The sequence below is a fragment of the Hemiscyllium ocellatum genome, chromosome 31 (assembly GCF_020745735.1).
Source record: "Hemiscyllium ocellatum isolate sHemOce1 chromosome 31, sHemOce1.pat.X.cur, whole genome shotgun sequence".
Lineage (NCBI taxonomy): Eukaryota > Metazoa > Chordata > Chondrichthyes > Orectolobiformes > Hemiscylliidae > Hemiscyllium > Hemiscyllium ocellatum.
The window spans coordinates 22,636,063-22,652,782 of record NC_083431.1 but is presented as its reverse complement, the minus strand read 5'-3'; the positions used below and the strand labels follow the sequence as shown (position 1 = coordinate 22,652,782).

Sequence of the window (16,720 nt, the reverse complement as noted above, 5' to 3'; positions counted from 1 at the left end):
CTTTGCTCACTTGCCTGGCCTGCGCAAACTCTACTGCAGCCTTCCCACCTCAACACTATCACTGCACCAGTGTCATCTGCAAACTTAGCAATAACTGCAGAACTGGATTAATCACAAGTTGCCTTCCTGAAAAAGACCCCTCTATTCACACATACTGCCTTCTGCAGCCAGCCAATCCTCTATGCATTCCAGTTTCTTGCCCCGACAGCATGGGCTCTTATCCTGTTTAAGGTGCCTCCAGTGCATCACTTGTCAAAGATCTTTTGGAAATCCAAACGCTCATTACCTCCTCAAAAAATTCTAATAGATTTTTCAGGAATGACCTCCCGTTGAAGCCATGCTGACTCAGCCTTACTTTTCCATGGTCTTCCAAGTATTTTGCAATCTAATCTCTAGTAAGGATTGAGGTTAGGCTAACTGGCCTATAATTTCCTGACTTCTGCCTCTCTCCCACCCTTCTTAAACAGGGATGTTACATTAGCTATTTTGCAAGCCTCTGGAATTCTCCACAACTCCAGCAATTCCCGAAAGATCACCACCAATGCCTCCATAATTTCCTCAGCTATCATCTTCAGAACTTTGGGATGTAGTCCACCTGAAACAAAAACAGGAAAAGCTCAGCAGATCTTTGAATAGAAATCATAATTAACGTTTTAGGTCTGGTTACCCAAGGGTTAACTCTGATTTCTCTTTACAGATGCTGTCAGACCTGCTGAGCTTTTCCAACAGTTTGTTTTTCATTTCTAGCATCCACAGATCTTTTGGTTTTTATGTAGACCATCTGGTCTGGATGGTTTATCCACCTTCAGACCTTTCAGTTTTACCAGCATTTTCTCCTTAGTGATGGTCTGTATACTCACTTCTGCTCCTTGAATATCAAGTTCTGGTATGCTACTGATGCAAAGTACCTATTCAGTTCCTTGGTCATTTCTTTGTTCCCATTACTATTTCTCCAGTGTTATTGTCTAGCAGTCCAATGTCCACATCTTCGTTTCTCTTACCTTTTACAAATCTAAAACAAACTCTTGTAATTGTTTTATTACTAGCTAGCTTACTCGCATAGTTCAGCTTCTTCTCCCCAATCACTTTTTCTTAAAGTGCCCTCTGCTGGCTTTTAAAGTCTTCACAAGCCACTGGCCTTCACTAATCACCACCAGTGTATGCTTTTTCTTTTGCTTTTCTGCTGTCCTTGCTTTCCCTTGTTAGTCATAGTTGCCTCGTACTCCTCTTAGTGTACGTTTCCTCTTCTTTGGTAAGAATTTCTGCTGTGCCTTCTGAATTACCCCCAAAAGCTCATGCATGACGGCTCCACCATTTTCCCGACAAGGCTCAGGAGCTACCTTTATTGAATTGGGTGGCACGGTGGCACAGTGGTTAGCACTGCTGTCTCACAGCACCAGAGACTCGGGTTCAATTCCTGCCTCAGGCGACTGACTGTGTGGAGTTTGCATGTTCTCCCAGTGTCTGCGTGGGTTTCCTCCCAGTCACAAAGTTTTGCAGGTCAGGTGAACTGGCCATGCTAAATTGCCTGTAGTGTTAGGTAAGGGGTAAATGTAGGGGTATGGGTGGGTTGCGCTTCGGCGGTTCGGTGTGGACTTGTTGGGCTGAAGGGCCTGTTTCCATACTAAGTAATCTAATCTAATAAAAATTCTAATACTGTTACATCTGATTCCAGCTTCTTCCTCTCACACTGCAGAGTGATTTCTATCACATTACAGTCAAAGCCCCTGAGGAAGTCCCTCACCTGAAACTCTAATCAAGTTTGTCCCATTCCACATTACCAAATCCAGAATTGTCTGTCCCCTAATGGGCTCTATCACAAGCTGCTGCTGCATAAAAACCCATCTCATAGACATTTCATGAATTCTTTTTCTTAGGATCTGCCACCAATCTGATTTTCCACGTTTTCCTGCATATTGATATCCCCCCTTTTCTATCTCCCACATTCTGACTGTTAGAGAACCTGTACATAACTCAAAGTATTTTCTCCTCTGCAGTTCCTCAACTCTACCCACATAATCCTAAGTTTTCCAAATCTTCATTTCTTGCTATTTAATTTCATTTCTTATTAGAAAAGCACACCTGCCTCCTCTGTCCTTTTGATAGGATGCATTACCTTGGGTATTTAGTTTCCAGCCCTGATCCCTTTTAGCCTTGTCTGTGACATCCACAACATCATACCTACCAATTTCCACCTGCTGTAGTAGCTCATTTACCTTGATTCAAGTGGAGCCCATCCCATTGGAATAGCTTCCTTCCTCTCAGTACTGGTGTCAATGTCACATGAATTTGAACCCATTTCTCCCACACCAATCTTTGAGTGACACATTTACCTCTTTAATCTTGACCATTAGATCGTGGCTCAGTTAGTTTCAATAATGCTCCTGACAGCACTACTTGTTTCTCCACTCTCTTGTTTTACTTCGCTATGCCAAATGCTAACAAGCTGAAGAGTGCATTCAAGCACTGTAGGAAATTTGAGATTCATTGATTCTAGGACTTTATTTTAAACATCCAACAAAATAACATGATTTTGGCTTGTTAAGTGATTGTATTAAAACACAATAAATGTTCATATCCTAATTTAATCAATGTCCTAATTTAAAATGTTTGGAGGAAGATTAGTTGGCAATGGGGGAGGTAACAATAGCATTTTTAAAAAATATACTTTTATTGAAAGAATAGATTTTTTAATATTACAAATACAAAACAATTCAAAACTGTACAAAAAGGAACACAAAAAAGTAAAAACCCAACCCGTCATGTACAAATATATAGAGAAAGATATAGAATAAAAACCCAACTATTAAAATAAATAAATAATAACCAAACTAATAAATAGTAATAACTCAACTCAGCCAAACAAGACACTCATACATTCACTGTTCCTCCTCCCTGGATACTGGACTCATAAAACACAATCATTACAACTATATAAAAGCTGTTAATGTGGCAGATAAATCGGTGTCCAGGTATTCCAAAAAGGGCTGCCATGTTTAATAAAGATTCAGTTTTGCACTGTACTATACTTGTGAGAAAGTCCAAGGAAATATACACCATAACAATCTTCTGCCAACCCGACAGGCCCAGGGTACTTTCGGACACCCAAACTAGCAAGGTATTCTTTCTTGCACAAAAAGTGAGGATATTGAAAAGCTTTTTCTTATGCATATCTGCAGGGTACACACTGGGCAGACCCAGCAGAGGAGAAATCAGGTCCTTCTACACCCTTACACCCAAAATCCTCTCCATTGCACACGCCATAGCACTCCAGTATGTTTGAAGCCTACCACAAGACCAGAAACAATGGGTAAGAGTGTCTGTACAGATCTTGCACTTGGGAACATGTTGAAGATGCCCCGGTTTACATTTTGACCAACAGTCCAGTGCCAAATGGTTTCTGTGGAGAAACTGTAAAGCATGGGTCCTATTGCAAATTGATATCTTTCAAGCGTTTTGCCAAATATCAACACCTGGCTCTCACCCCCACACCCTGCAGAGTTGATCAAACTCATCTGAGGACATCCCCACACCCCCTCCATCTAGCTTGGAGGCATCCTGCCAGGGAGGCTTCAATAACTAATCATAGTGAAAGACCATCTCCACAAGCTCAATCACTCATGTAGGATAAAAGCGAACCTAGTTAGTAGCTTTTAATGTCCAAAAGGTCACTCCCCACGCCCTCCCCCCACAAATTGTGAGGCAGTTGCAGTTTAGCTAATTTAATGAGGGACTGCTTCAGATGCCAAATAAAGGAGCTGAACCAGCCAGTCTCCTGAATGTTTGCTTATTGAAAATTGAGGGAGCATCCGTATAGGGTATAGCAAACAGGGAGAATATTCATCTTAATAAGTGCTATCTGACCCATCTTTGAAGAGCTTGTCTGATTTTGTCAAATAATTAAACAAAATTGGCTTTGAACAGCTGATCCAGAACTGGAGTAATGAATATGCCCAAATACACAAACCCTGCAGTGACCACTTAAATAGGAATCGATATTTACCCTCAAGACATTTCTTAAGACCACCCACAGGTATAGCCTCTGATTTAGCAAAATTAATCTTGCATCCTGTAAAAGGTGCCAAACACGCAGGTGCATTTTATCAGGTGAAACACAAACTGCTGGATTTGATTTTAAAATTAGGACATCATCTGCATACGACAAAATCTTTTGTTATTTTGACCCCACTTCTGGAGCTGATATGTTAGGATCCCTACGAATGGTGATTGAACATTGGCGGAAGCCAATGGAAAAAGCAGAGGCAAAAAGGGGACAGCCCTGCTGGCTGTCCCTAAAAACATTAAAATTACTTGATGCACCTCATTAGTGATGACCGCAGCAAGAGGGCCACTGTGGAGAACCTTCACCCACCTTATAAAGATTTTTGCCCAAACCAAACTGCTCCAGAATAAAGAAAAGGTATGGCCACTCAACTCTGTCAAATGCTTTTTCTGTATCTCGAGAAATCACCAATCCCTCTATTGACTGTTGTTGACATGCTTGAATTACATTAAGCAGCCTCCTAACATTATTGGAGGATCTGCAGCCCTTAAAGAAGCCCGTCTGATTCTCTTTAATAACACAGTCTCCAGTCTTAACGCAATAGTCTTAGAGAGAGAATTTTCAAATCCACATTTAGGAGTGAAATGGGCTTGTACAAAGCAGAGTCCTCCAGGACCTTCCCTTTTTTTTCAAAAGAACTACTGGCCTCTCTTAGAGATGGCGGGAGAGGATCATATCTATATGAGTTGTTAAACTCAATGAGCACTTAGCCTGACAGTGTGCTTATAAATTCCTTACAGATTTCACTGGGAAGACTGTCAAGACCGGGCACCTTTCTACTCTGAAGCTGCTTCACAGCTTCCTGCATCTCTTGCTCTGATAACGATACATTGAGAAAGGACTCTTGTTCGGGGATCACACCCGGAAACTCCAGATCCTTAAAAGAATTTCATTTTGGCCCATCCCTCCTCACAACCCTCAGACTGATACAACTTAAAGAAATATCTCGGGAAAGCCACATTAATCTTTTTGGAGTCACATATTAAGTTCCCAGACCCTTCCCTTTATCGCTGTTATGGCTTGTGGGGCACTCCTTTTCCTGACAAGCTATGCTAATTATTTGCCTGGCCTGTCACTATGCTCATATAACCTTTGCTTTGCAACGGTAAGCTCCTTCTTTGCCATCTGCCTGAACATGGAATTCAATACAGACTGCTGTGGCATGATCCTCTGTAGTTTGACCAATGAGGGCCTGTCAAAGTAAGCCTTCTCAGCTGCCTTCAACTGTGCTTTGAGACATTGCTGCTCACCCTTCTGCTGCTTCCGACTAGCAAAGCAGGAAATAATTAACCCCCGGCATAGGCTTTGGCAGCTTCCCAAAGGACCGATGGACTATTAACCGAGCCTGAATTCATGTCTAGGAACGCCCAACATTCCTTAGAGTACTCCACAAACTTCTTATCCTCGAGGACAAAGGGATCCATTCGCCAGTGCCTCAAAGCTCCTGTAACATCCATAATCGTAACAGGTACACTGGAGCATGATCAGAGATGGTAATATTACCAATCGCACAAGATGCCACCAAGTCCAAAGTTGCCACAGGAGTGAGAAGAAAAAAACAAATCAATCCTAGTGTGACATCTGTGCAGACTAGAAAAGAAAAGTTAAATCCCTGCCTGTGGGGTGGAGATGCCTCCAGACGTTCACCAAACCTGACTCCACACACAGATCCACTAGTTGTGGAGTTGGTGCAGAGGGTATCAAGGGGCCTTTGGGCAACCTGTCTAATGTGGGATCTAGGAGACAGTTGAAATCTCCCCCTATAACATATAAGCTGGCACTCGATACCGATCAGTTTAGAAAACGCATCAACCAAAAATTTGACAGCATGAGCTAGAGAGCAATAAATATTTAAAACATCATATTCTTCCCCATTTATCAAGGCTTTAAGCATTACAAACCTCCCTTTAAAGACACTAGTAACTCAAATGGGAGATTCCTTCTAACCAATATAGCCACTCCTCCACTTCTGGTATTAAATGATGGAAAGTAAACCAGATCAAAGCCATTCTGCTGTAGTTTCAAATGCTCCCTCTCAACCAAGTCTGTCTCCTGTAACAAAGCAATATCCACTTGCTCCTTTCTAAGACTCAAAAGTACCTTCTTCCTCTTAATTAGTGAGTGACTTCCCTTGATATTCCAGGTACACCATTTAATCAAATCATTAGCCATAACCTTCTGCAGTAACATTCAAATTCCAGAGATGAGGAACTTGAACTACAAATTGTTGAGCCTTAGTCATATGACCCAAACATAAAAACTACATAAACTAAAACCACTACATTTAACAAATCTACAAAGCTATCAAAGAATAAAAACAAAAGACAAAACACAAACCAACATATAAAGCACCAATGGTGCTGAATAGGGGAACTCATCCTCTACCCAAAAAGAGGCATCTATCCATCCCAAACTGTCCGTCAGTATGTACCTAGCCATCCCAACCATTTTCCCTCCTCCTAGCTAAAGCCACATCACAAACACAAGCAGAAAAGTAAGTAAATGCACCATAAAATGGCAATATATGAGTAAAGAAAATAACTTTTTTTAATGAGGGGGGGGGGGGGAAAACACCCCACCCATCCTTTGTATAACTTAACTTAGAAATTGAAAGTACACATCTCAACCACCGCCAAACATAGTTTAAATCAAATTATTACCAATAGAAAAAAAAGCAGCAAGCTCCAATCAGACTTTTTAAAAAAAAACACATACCCAAACAACACTACTATTTGTACATACTTTTGTTCATATTAAGTTAATTTGTCCACAAAGTCTTTTGCCTTCTCTGGTGTGTCAAAGAGATGTATGGATCCATCTAAGGTGAACCGAGGCACTATTGGATACCTCAGAGTATAGAATCCCTAGCTCCCTCAGTCTTCTCAACACCATCATAAGATTTTATTTTCTGTATCACCGCCGCTGAGAATTCCTAGAAGAACATGATCTTAGAGCCCTTATAAATTAGGGCCTTCGGATCCTTCCACTGGATTCTGGAAGCTTCAACAATTCTCTCCATATAGTGATGAAACCACACCAGGAGAGGATGAGGACGCTGATCCAAATCTGATCGCCGCACCATGACCCAATGAGCCCTCTCGATCCTCAAGTCTCTCATGCCAGCCTCCAAGTTAAGGAAATTTAACAGTCAGTCCTCAATAAATTCCACAGGTCGCACACCTTCCTTTTGGTCAGGCAGACCGATGATCTGAATATTTTTTCTTCTCCCTGTTCTCAAGATCATCCACTTGGTCGCTATGGACCTGCATCTCCAGGGCTTAGATCCTACCCTGAGAGGAACTGGCATTAGCTTCCACCACTATGCCTCTGTGAACCTCATCCATCCTTTTTGCCAGGTCTCCCAGCTGCTGTTCATGCCCTTGCAACATGAGAGAGATCGGGGCCAGCTTTTCCTCTATCTGTTAATCTAGCATCTTGCGAGATTTCACGAGCTTTTTTTTAAACCAAGACCTGATAGGCAATCCAGTCCGTAGATCCTGCAGGCTGGCCTGTGGACCCAGCCTCGGATGCTCCTTCGCCCTTCTTTGGCAACTCTGGACGGCAAAAAACGCAGGTAAGTTTTCAGTTTCCTGGGATTCCATCATCTTTCTAGAGTCCCAGGATATTGCAATGGTCTGGGATGGGCGAGTTAAAAGTTCGTCCCGCTTATGCTGGGGTGCGGAGCTCTGCAATGCGATCCTCTCAGATCACTGCCATCTTGGATCCCCCAGCATACTTACGCTTTACGTTTCAAGAACATCAAAGGATAATATTAAAAAGTGCACCTGTACAAGTCAGGTTAGCACAGGTCACTTTAAATTGTGATCATCAAGCATTAGTAAACCATATCATTTTCACTGAAGTATACACAAAAATATTCTTTACCTGTTCCTATGTAAAGTGTTCTGTAGCACATATTGACAGCTTGGCCTTTACCCGTCAGGGGATAAAATACCGCTCGTGCCTGAACTTCTTTTCCAGGGACTAGACAGTAAAGAAAAAACAAAGAAAATTATTCAAACACAGTTTTAAACGAAGGTCAAGATGCAAGGGCAATCAGGAGAAATTTCAGTGTGTAGAGTGCAATAATTGAAAGCATTTCAGCCTATGATGGGGGAATTAGTAGACAGGGATGCATGTGATTAGGCTCAGAACATTAGTGGAGCAGCAAGGTGAGTGTGATTACTGAGTTGGACAGAAAGATTAGAGATTGGAGATAGAAAGAATTGTAGCTCCCACAAAGATTTAAACAAGGGTGAGCATTTTAAGTTAGACATCCCAGAGGGAACCATGATTTATCATAGCTCAATAAGGGACTCGCAGATCAGTTAGTTCAAGTTAGAGATGGTGGAGAATGATATGCTGGCCCAAAGAGCATCGCTGACTTTCGAGCCAACAGAAGTAGGGCTGAGTGTTTTATTTTAGATACCAGTTGTAGTAGCAGAAGCAGCTGATGTCATGGATAAGGAAAAATAAACACATACCTTCTGTCTGTGTTGTAGCAGTAGTTGTCTGGACTTTTGAGGTGCTGAGTACAGATGGCAAAGAGGTTGCTTTGGGAGGAAACAGTTGCTGAATTCTCTGCCATGCCAGTACCTGGATCAACTTTTCATCAAGCTTACTCAGTTCAATCTCTATTAAAAGAACACAGAGCAAACTAATTTAAAGTTTCTCTAACAGTCTCCAATACATTTTTTGTAACATTCCAACTAAAATATATCTGCAAATGTTTAAGTTATGTTAGATATTGAATGAATCTAAAACTGGCTGAATAGAAAATATCTGATAGACTGCAGTTCTCCCTTTCCCACTCAAACTATGATGCAACAATAAAATGAGTCTGTCAATTTAATTTTGACCAACAATTATCTATTTTGAATACAAAGAGAAATAAAAGTGGATCAATTACAAGGCAAAACTTCCCCAGCATGTAGCAACACCCCATTCTACCAAAAACCATATAAACTGTATCAAGCTCAAATGTAAGTATCCAGAGACAAAAGGAAATTATAGGATACATCAAAGCAGATCCGTTAGAGAAGTTGCTTCCTTAATTGAAGGCTTTCAAGGAGAAATCGTGCAAATGAAAAAGCCATATACATTTCTGTAAGTTTTGAACTATGGTTGACAATGGATATGTAATCCAAAACACAAAATCTTTCCATTTACTAAATGCTCTGTCAACTGGAAAAAAAAAGGGAGGGGAATTTATAAAGCATTTACCTCCACTTCCCTCCATAGCTGCCTGTAGGGAGTTGGCAAGGTCAAACATGATTGCAGTGTTTGATGGAGCAGTTAAAGGAACTTGTTTGTTTCCTATAGACATGCCGGTGGACAACACGGTTGGACTTACTTTACCTATTATGAAAAACAATCACATTAGTCATAACCAGTTTTGAAGTCATGTCAAATTTCAACACATTAGGAAATGGGCAGCAGACAGCATCTTTCACATAAAATTTGCGATGGATTTCTACATGCAAGAATTGAGGAATTAAGAAAGTCCTTTAGACCATCCATTAACTATTCTAACCTGAAGTCTAAGTGCATCTCAACTAGTGTCTAAACCGGCCATCCTGTACAATTCAAAAGATATTATTCTAACAACTGCAAAATGCTACTGAATTGCACTAAAAAAGATTTTTTACTTTAATGTTTTTTTATAATTACAAGGTCTGTTAGGAATTGAAGAACACAAAAAATAGCAATGCAACTGTTCAGATTGCCAAACCTTTCCCTCAGGAAAACTACACCTTGGTTCAGCAATCCTCTGAACCCAGTTCAACAACTAAGCCAAAAGCAACATTCAGCAGATGCTAAAAGTCTGAAATTTAACAAATGAATTAGAGGGAAAGGTCAGTGATCAAAACATTATTTATGTTTCTCCCTCCATGGAAGCTGCCAGATCCGCTGAGTATTTCAAGCATTCTTGTTTTGATGCCAACTCCCAACTATAATGTCGTTATCTTGATAAAAGATGGCTGAATCTCAAACCATAGTATATCTTTATGAAGATTTGCAAAAGTCAAAATGTTAGTTTTCTTCATAAATTGAAAGCCTGAATCAATAGAATTCCGAACCTGCCTGACACTACTTATTCTGAACAGAAATCCTCCCCACTTAATAGGAATTTAGCTGCATAATATTAAAAATATAGTCCCATAGGGAACACATTATGGAAGCAAGAAGCATCTTTCTGCAACCAAATCTAAAATTTGAAACATGGTACACATCAACTAAATTGGACAGCTACAATTCCTTCTGTTCACTCTAATGGTAGCACATTTCTCTGGGATTGGATAACTCCAGATTAGCTTCTACATCCCACCAGAATGGAGTTGCTTCATGATGGCAATAGCCAACCATGTAGTCAATGACCTGAGTTTGAGTCTGAGGAGAATCATCTACATAGTAAGAACAAATCATGTAGCTATATTTGATATATTACTCAAAAGTAAGGTGGCATATTATGGACTGCGTATTTATTCCAGATATTCCAAACTCTACCTTGACTCATATCCTGTCTTTCTTGACCAGTGCAAATGTTAATTGACTTTTACCTTTGTGGTCAAAATGTAGAAGCATTCTGTTCACAAATATTCACATTTTGCTGGTTTCACAAAGGAACAAGGTACTCACCTGTAGCTGCTGGTGAAATCAGGGTCCGTGAAGGTGCCAATACTGTTGAAACACTATCTACTGCTGCTCTTGGAGGAGTAATAGCTCTGGCTATAGCAGAGGATGTTGTAACAACCTTCGCCATAAACGTGGTAGACCGTCCAGCAATCTGAACTGAGGCAGTATTCTTAAGCTGAGAGCTGCTGGTGATCTCAGAACTGGCACATGAAGCGGATAAAGATGCAGGCACACTCGTCACACTGACAGGAACTCGTTGCAAGCAAGAAACAGGTCCTCCTGCATTTTCTGACTTGACAAGCGCTCCCACAAAATGATTTTGGAGGTTACTGGCTGCTGGTGGCGTAGCTGGTCTCAGCTGAGAATGCAGCCATGCTTGTCCAGATATCTGGCTTGGCACCTGTGTTAATGGTCCCTTTGGTCTCTGTGTGTCTGCCAGCTGTCTGGACGGTTCTGATGAAATTGTGCATGGGAAAGGTCCATTTACCTTTACCTCTGCTGACAAAGGTCCGTTAGAAGTTCCACTACTTGATGTCTTGCACGAGGTCTCTGAATATAAACTATGAGCATTTTCTTCCTGTGCTGCGGCAGCTCCAGGCTGCTGAGATACCGAGGAACCTGAAGAATTCTGACTATTGGTCCCTGAGGTGCACGTAACATTGCATGTTGTCGGAGAAGGAGAGGGTGATTGTTTCTTTCCAGCTGTCTGATGCGCACTGTTTAATGAGTTGTCCGCTGAACACTGGGCTGTGACACAAGGCTTAATATCAGCCTTTTCAGTCTGTTCAGTGTCCCAAAATAATGGCATCTGCTTAGCAGATAAATGTTTGAATATGCTGCATTGAAGTGCAACAACACTACGAAGCCACTAGAAAAAAAAAGTTAAGAAGAAATGGTTCAAAAGAGACATGGTACTTTGAACTACAGGTGGACACCACACAATGAGTGCCATACAGCATGACCATAACTTTGTATTCTACTATATAATGTTTTATTTATAGTTGAGCACAGTTCACTGAAAACTTTAGGGTTTCACAAAACAGAGCATGGCAGACATTTGATACAAATCGAACTTATTACCTCCTGTTGTTCTTCTTCAGTAGCAAAGTGCTCATAGTTGGAAAGGTGCTTTTGTGACTCAGAAGTAGTCTCATTACATATCAGCTCTCCATCACGGATTCCTGCCGGTGGAAGGAGCGGTGGTGGATACTGGTACTGGGCCTTAATTGCTTCAGGAACCTTAAAAGGAAAACAAGTGAAATTGGTTCATGTCAAATTAAGTTCAGGGGGTCATCAAATTGAGCTTATAAAACTTAGACTCAAAAATGTCATTTGCTGGAATTGATAAATTTTATTTTAGTTAAGAACAGTTGCTGATATTTGCAGGCTAACCAGGTATAAATAGGTATTTTAAATTTTTCTGTCCTCACATGAAGCTACAAACCCCAAGTCAGGAGGTATCCAGGTCAAGCACTTTCTACTGTCAAGACCAGTTTTACTAATAAATTGTCCTTGCAAACCCTTGCCCTGCCCAAACTCCAGTCCACATGCAATCTTCCCATCTAAGATATTTATATTTATTCAAGAACAATGGATGTCACACTGAAGACTTGTACATAGCTGCCATTTCAGGAATATTATACACTTTCCTGCCTTTTTAAAACTAAAATTAACAAAGCTATCACAAATCTCATTGGAAGTCGAAAAGGGTAAAGGCAGTTTCTAATAGCAACTTGGTTTATTCACCCAAACAAATTTTGACTTGAATTTTCAGTTTAGCCAATGGTACGACTTCCATCTAGTGAGCTCCTTAGACAAGCTAATATCACAAGCACTTAAATTTAGAAAGTTACATCCTGAAGTAAAAGCCCACAGTCAGTTTCCATATTTGTGTATTTGAAGACTGACAACCTCTCTTCAAGATCATGATACTTAACAGGATTTCACTGATCAGGAATGAAGGAGAAGTATCCTGCAGCAGAAATTGGATCTCAATTAGCTCTTGGCATGCAATTATCTTTGCACTACATCTAAGCAGGTAGAGATAAAATGATTTCTTACATATTTCATAACATCTGCCATAAAAACAGGCTGGCAAATAGGTTTAGACTAAAAATATTTTAATTTCAGAAGGGATTTAACCGCTGTATATAAAACAGAAGTTGATATATTCATAAATTCCAATGCAAGTCAAATTGTGCAGTCACACGTTAAAACAGTACCAATGAACTAGAAAGTCAGATTTGTACTACTTCTCAGAGAAATTTCCTCCATTCTTTTGAGCCATTTTTAATTCCTCTGGTAAAAGCACTCACTCGGTTAGGCAACCTGACTTGGAATGTGTACCCTTACTAGGAGTCATTGCTAGACACATTACAGCCAACTCAATTAAATGTGTAAATTTTTCCTCTTTTGACTGCCATTCTAACCTAAGTAAATTACTTATTATTTGAAGGGGGAGGAAGAGAAGGGAAGGGTCTTGCACAGGACTGTGTGTCCTTGATCACTTACCCAAAATTCTTAGCAGGAAAAATGTCATGGCAACCCAGGTAGCCTAAATAAATGATCATAGAGTGCTTAGATCAGAGGAACAATAATTAAACATTCACAGTAACTGAATGGAGACAATATTAACTGCAACAAAAGGAATTCCACTCAGATGTTTAGTTCCTCTGCAAAAGTTAAGAACCTTAAGGTAAAGTAATACCCAGAAACAAGTACCTGTATATTTCCATTTATATTAGATGAAAACCCATCTGCATTATCTTGTTTGAAATGAACTAAAGTATGATTTCTGACAGTTAACTGCCAGATCCATTTTCTAAAAAACTGAAGTATTGGATTATCTTTTAAATGCTAACGTTAAGGTGTAAAACATAGATTGTAAACAATGTTACAGAACTTTAACAGAACTAAAATTAACTCCAAGGGGCATAAGTGATGCACATTAAATCTGCATTGTCTACCTATCCCATGTTTTAGACCAAGTAAATAAGCCAGCTCCCATTATACCCTATGCTAGACTCACTCAGGGAAATGTGAAAATCGTGAATGGAGGTCAGCTAATTAAGACAGACAGACTATATCCACGGTCAGCATCAAGAATATTGTGAAGTTGTTTCTATTCAAAAGTACAGAGCTTACTTATGAAGTTTTAACAGTAGCTTGCTTTCAGTTGAAAAAAAAATACACAACCATGCAGAATGCAGTTAAATTATACCATTAATCTATTGATTTAGCTTTTATACATCAAATGGGAGAGAATGGTTCTAACATGTTAGGTGTTCAATTGGTGCACAGTGCTGAGTCAGCACAGCCCAGCAAGGATGAGTTTACACAACTGAAATGAATATTAAATATTCATTACTAAGATCTCAGTGCATTCATATATTAATTTACAATCACTGCACTTCAATAACATGTACAGCAAAATCATTCTTCAGGTATTTTGGATATCATGGAACTAATAACTGACATTTTCCAATGGCATCAACTGACATTTTAGAAACATATCCAAACACGGTTAGGGAAGTAACATTTGTCTGCCTAAAATACAAGGCAATTTCAACCTAACTATGTAATATCTCAAGTAGGTTAATTCTTTCATGCCAAATTGCAATATATAGCATAAGAAATTCATATCAAAACATGACTTACTTTCATATTTTTCCTCTTCACTGGCTTAATATGTCGGCGGTTGGGCGGATGCTTCCTGTGGATCTTGTTTAGAAAGTCTATCTTGATTGCGTGCTGAGATATTCGGTCTTGAAACTTGTCAAATATCCTGCACCTATTGCTCAACGTCATATTCTTTTGATTAAGCTGAATGGAAATTAAGTTTAATTAGATTCTTTAGATATTTGACTCTGACAAATAACATTGTGTGAATTAACATCTTTAATTTCTAATTTTAAAAAAAGTATTAAATGGATTAGTGAACAAAGAAGTTTCACCACCACATTGCTCACAATTTAAACTTTTCAGCAGGTTAAAAAAAATTTTAAATCACTATTTAGACACACCGAGGGCATATTATAAATTCTTTGCTCCTTCACTTCTATTAACTCATCGCTCCAAAAAAAATATACAGAAGCCAAGATTATCAATTGATACTTAATGCAGTGCATTTATGGTGATTACATTCATGTACAATTCTCATTGAATGGTAACACTCCAAGGTTTCTGTGAACAATACACTGCACCAACCTTGGACAAATTTTTAATCCCTACTGAACTATTGCTTTTAACAATAGTGCCATGCTGCCAAGTGGAAAGAGAATAAGTCAGAATAAGTGTCACTTCTGACTAACACTGTTGTATTTCTTTATTAAGTTAAAAATCACAACATTAGGTTATAGTCCAACAGGTTTATTTGGAAGCATTAGGTTTTGGAGCACTGCTCCTTCATCAGGTGGTTGTGGAGTATAAGATAATTTATAGCAAAAGTTTACAATGTGATGAAACTTAAATTCTATGCTGATAAAGACCTGGATGGTTTGTTAGAATGAATGCGTTGGTTTCAATTATTTCATATGTAAATTGCAGAACTTTTTTTTAAAAGTTACATTCTCAAGTGAACTTTAATAATTGGTGTCATGTCAGCCCAGAGAATGCATTGAAGATGTGAGATGCCATATGAGAGACTGTCTGTGCCAAAACGTTCAGACTGATTCTAATGTAAAAAACGGATTTACAGAATCCTACATGGATTCATGCAGCAACAGGGTAGTCACAACTTTCAGATTTCTGTGAAAGTGCTCCTCATTCTCATGTAACAAATCAGTCATAATGTAATGTTTTTAATGCAGGAGGGAGGATAAGACAAATTTCCACCAATTACAACATTATGCCTTACTCAACATCTTAACCAATTTGTAAAATGTCAACAAATTTGGGCATTGCATACATAAGACATTTGGCACAAATTTTATCACTCCGTTTTATCATAAAATTTAAAACTTTAAGGAAAAAAAAATTTTGATATAGGTACTTGATAAGAGTGCAAAATTGCTTACCACCACATGCTCGATATGATTGGGGCACATCCATCTCCCTGTTGGCATTGCAGTAAGGGGTGGGTCCAAGCAGTCCATGTGGAATAATAAAGGGCAGTAATCACACTGGACAAGAGGAGCCACTCTACAACTCCTAGCAAGTAAATATCACATTGTTACAAATATCTCTTCAGTGTAAGCAGAAGCAAAACAACGCAGAAGCAAAACAAGACTTTACCAATCAATGGCAGTTCTTTCGATTTAAATGCAATTTACTGCAATTCATAGATAAACAAGGGTAAAAGGAAAATAGGCTAAAAATGAAAATGGGGATATTTTTACTTTTCTTGCATTAAGTCAGAAGGTCACATTGATAGAGTGCACAAAGGACAATAAGATGGCTAGAAGTACACATTTGTAACAGAAGTATTTCCCATAATTTAAAAGTATAGAAAATTAAACAAGCATTCTAACACGAGCATCGATTTTCTTTTGTTTCACCCAGATGATGCGTATGAAAGACAATGAACATTTCGCATTTGTCACATGGTCCTCTATTAAAACAAAGCCATTTACCTAGATGTCACGGATAGAATTATTTCTAATAAAATCCATAAACCGTTATCTCATGATGATCAAAATCTTAAGTACCTCATGAGAGGTAACTCTTAGCGTATGCACATGTTCAGGAAATACAACACCTAATTTTACTTATTATCAGCACTCAACACTGTTCCAATATCGGGTCTCTAGGGGATCTAACCAAAGAGTACTTTTGTCTTAGCCCCATAAATCTAAATAACATACGGAAGGCATTCTCCAAGTATTTAATGACAAAATGTCTCTATAGTTCTTTTAAACAGGCAGAATAGATCATGAGCTTTGGATGAAGCCTCTTTAGTCCGTTTTATTTCATTTTTCTAGGATATTGATTCTGCTGTCTACTGGCAATACCATTAAACATTTTCTTCAAGAATCCCAGTCTCAAACTTCTTTTTAAATAAAATCTTTCAACGAAACATTTCCT

The 16,720-nt window shown here is 39.2% G+C and overlaps 1 protein-coding gene across 1 annotated transcript in view; it reads right to left on the bottom strand.

Annotated features, from left to right (window-relative positions):
* Positions 1-16,720, bottom strand: part of phf12b (PHD finger protein 12b) — an 84,291-nt gene that overhangs the window by 13,033 nt on the left and 54,538 nt on the right. The window contains exons 6-12 of the mRNA XM_060848118.1: positions 15,715-15,847; positions 14,357-14,521; positions 11,780-11,938; positions 10,703-11,567; positions 9,287-9,421; positions 8,548-8,697; positions 7,949-8,047 (exon numbers count right to left, since the gene is read on the bottom strand). Coding sequence (XP_060704101.1) covers positions 7,949-8,047; positions 8,548-8,697; positions 9,287-9,421; positions 10,703-11,567; positions 11,780-11,938; positions 14,357-14,521; positions 15,715-15,847 — 1,706 coding nt within the window. The remainder of the gene's footprint in view (positions 1-7,948; positions 8,048-8,547; positions 8,698-9,286; positions 9,422-10,702; positions 11,568-11,779; positions 11,939-14,356; positions 14,522-15,714; positions 15,848-16,720) is intronic.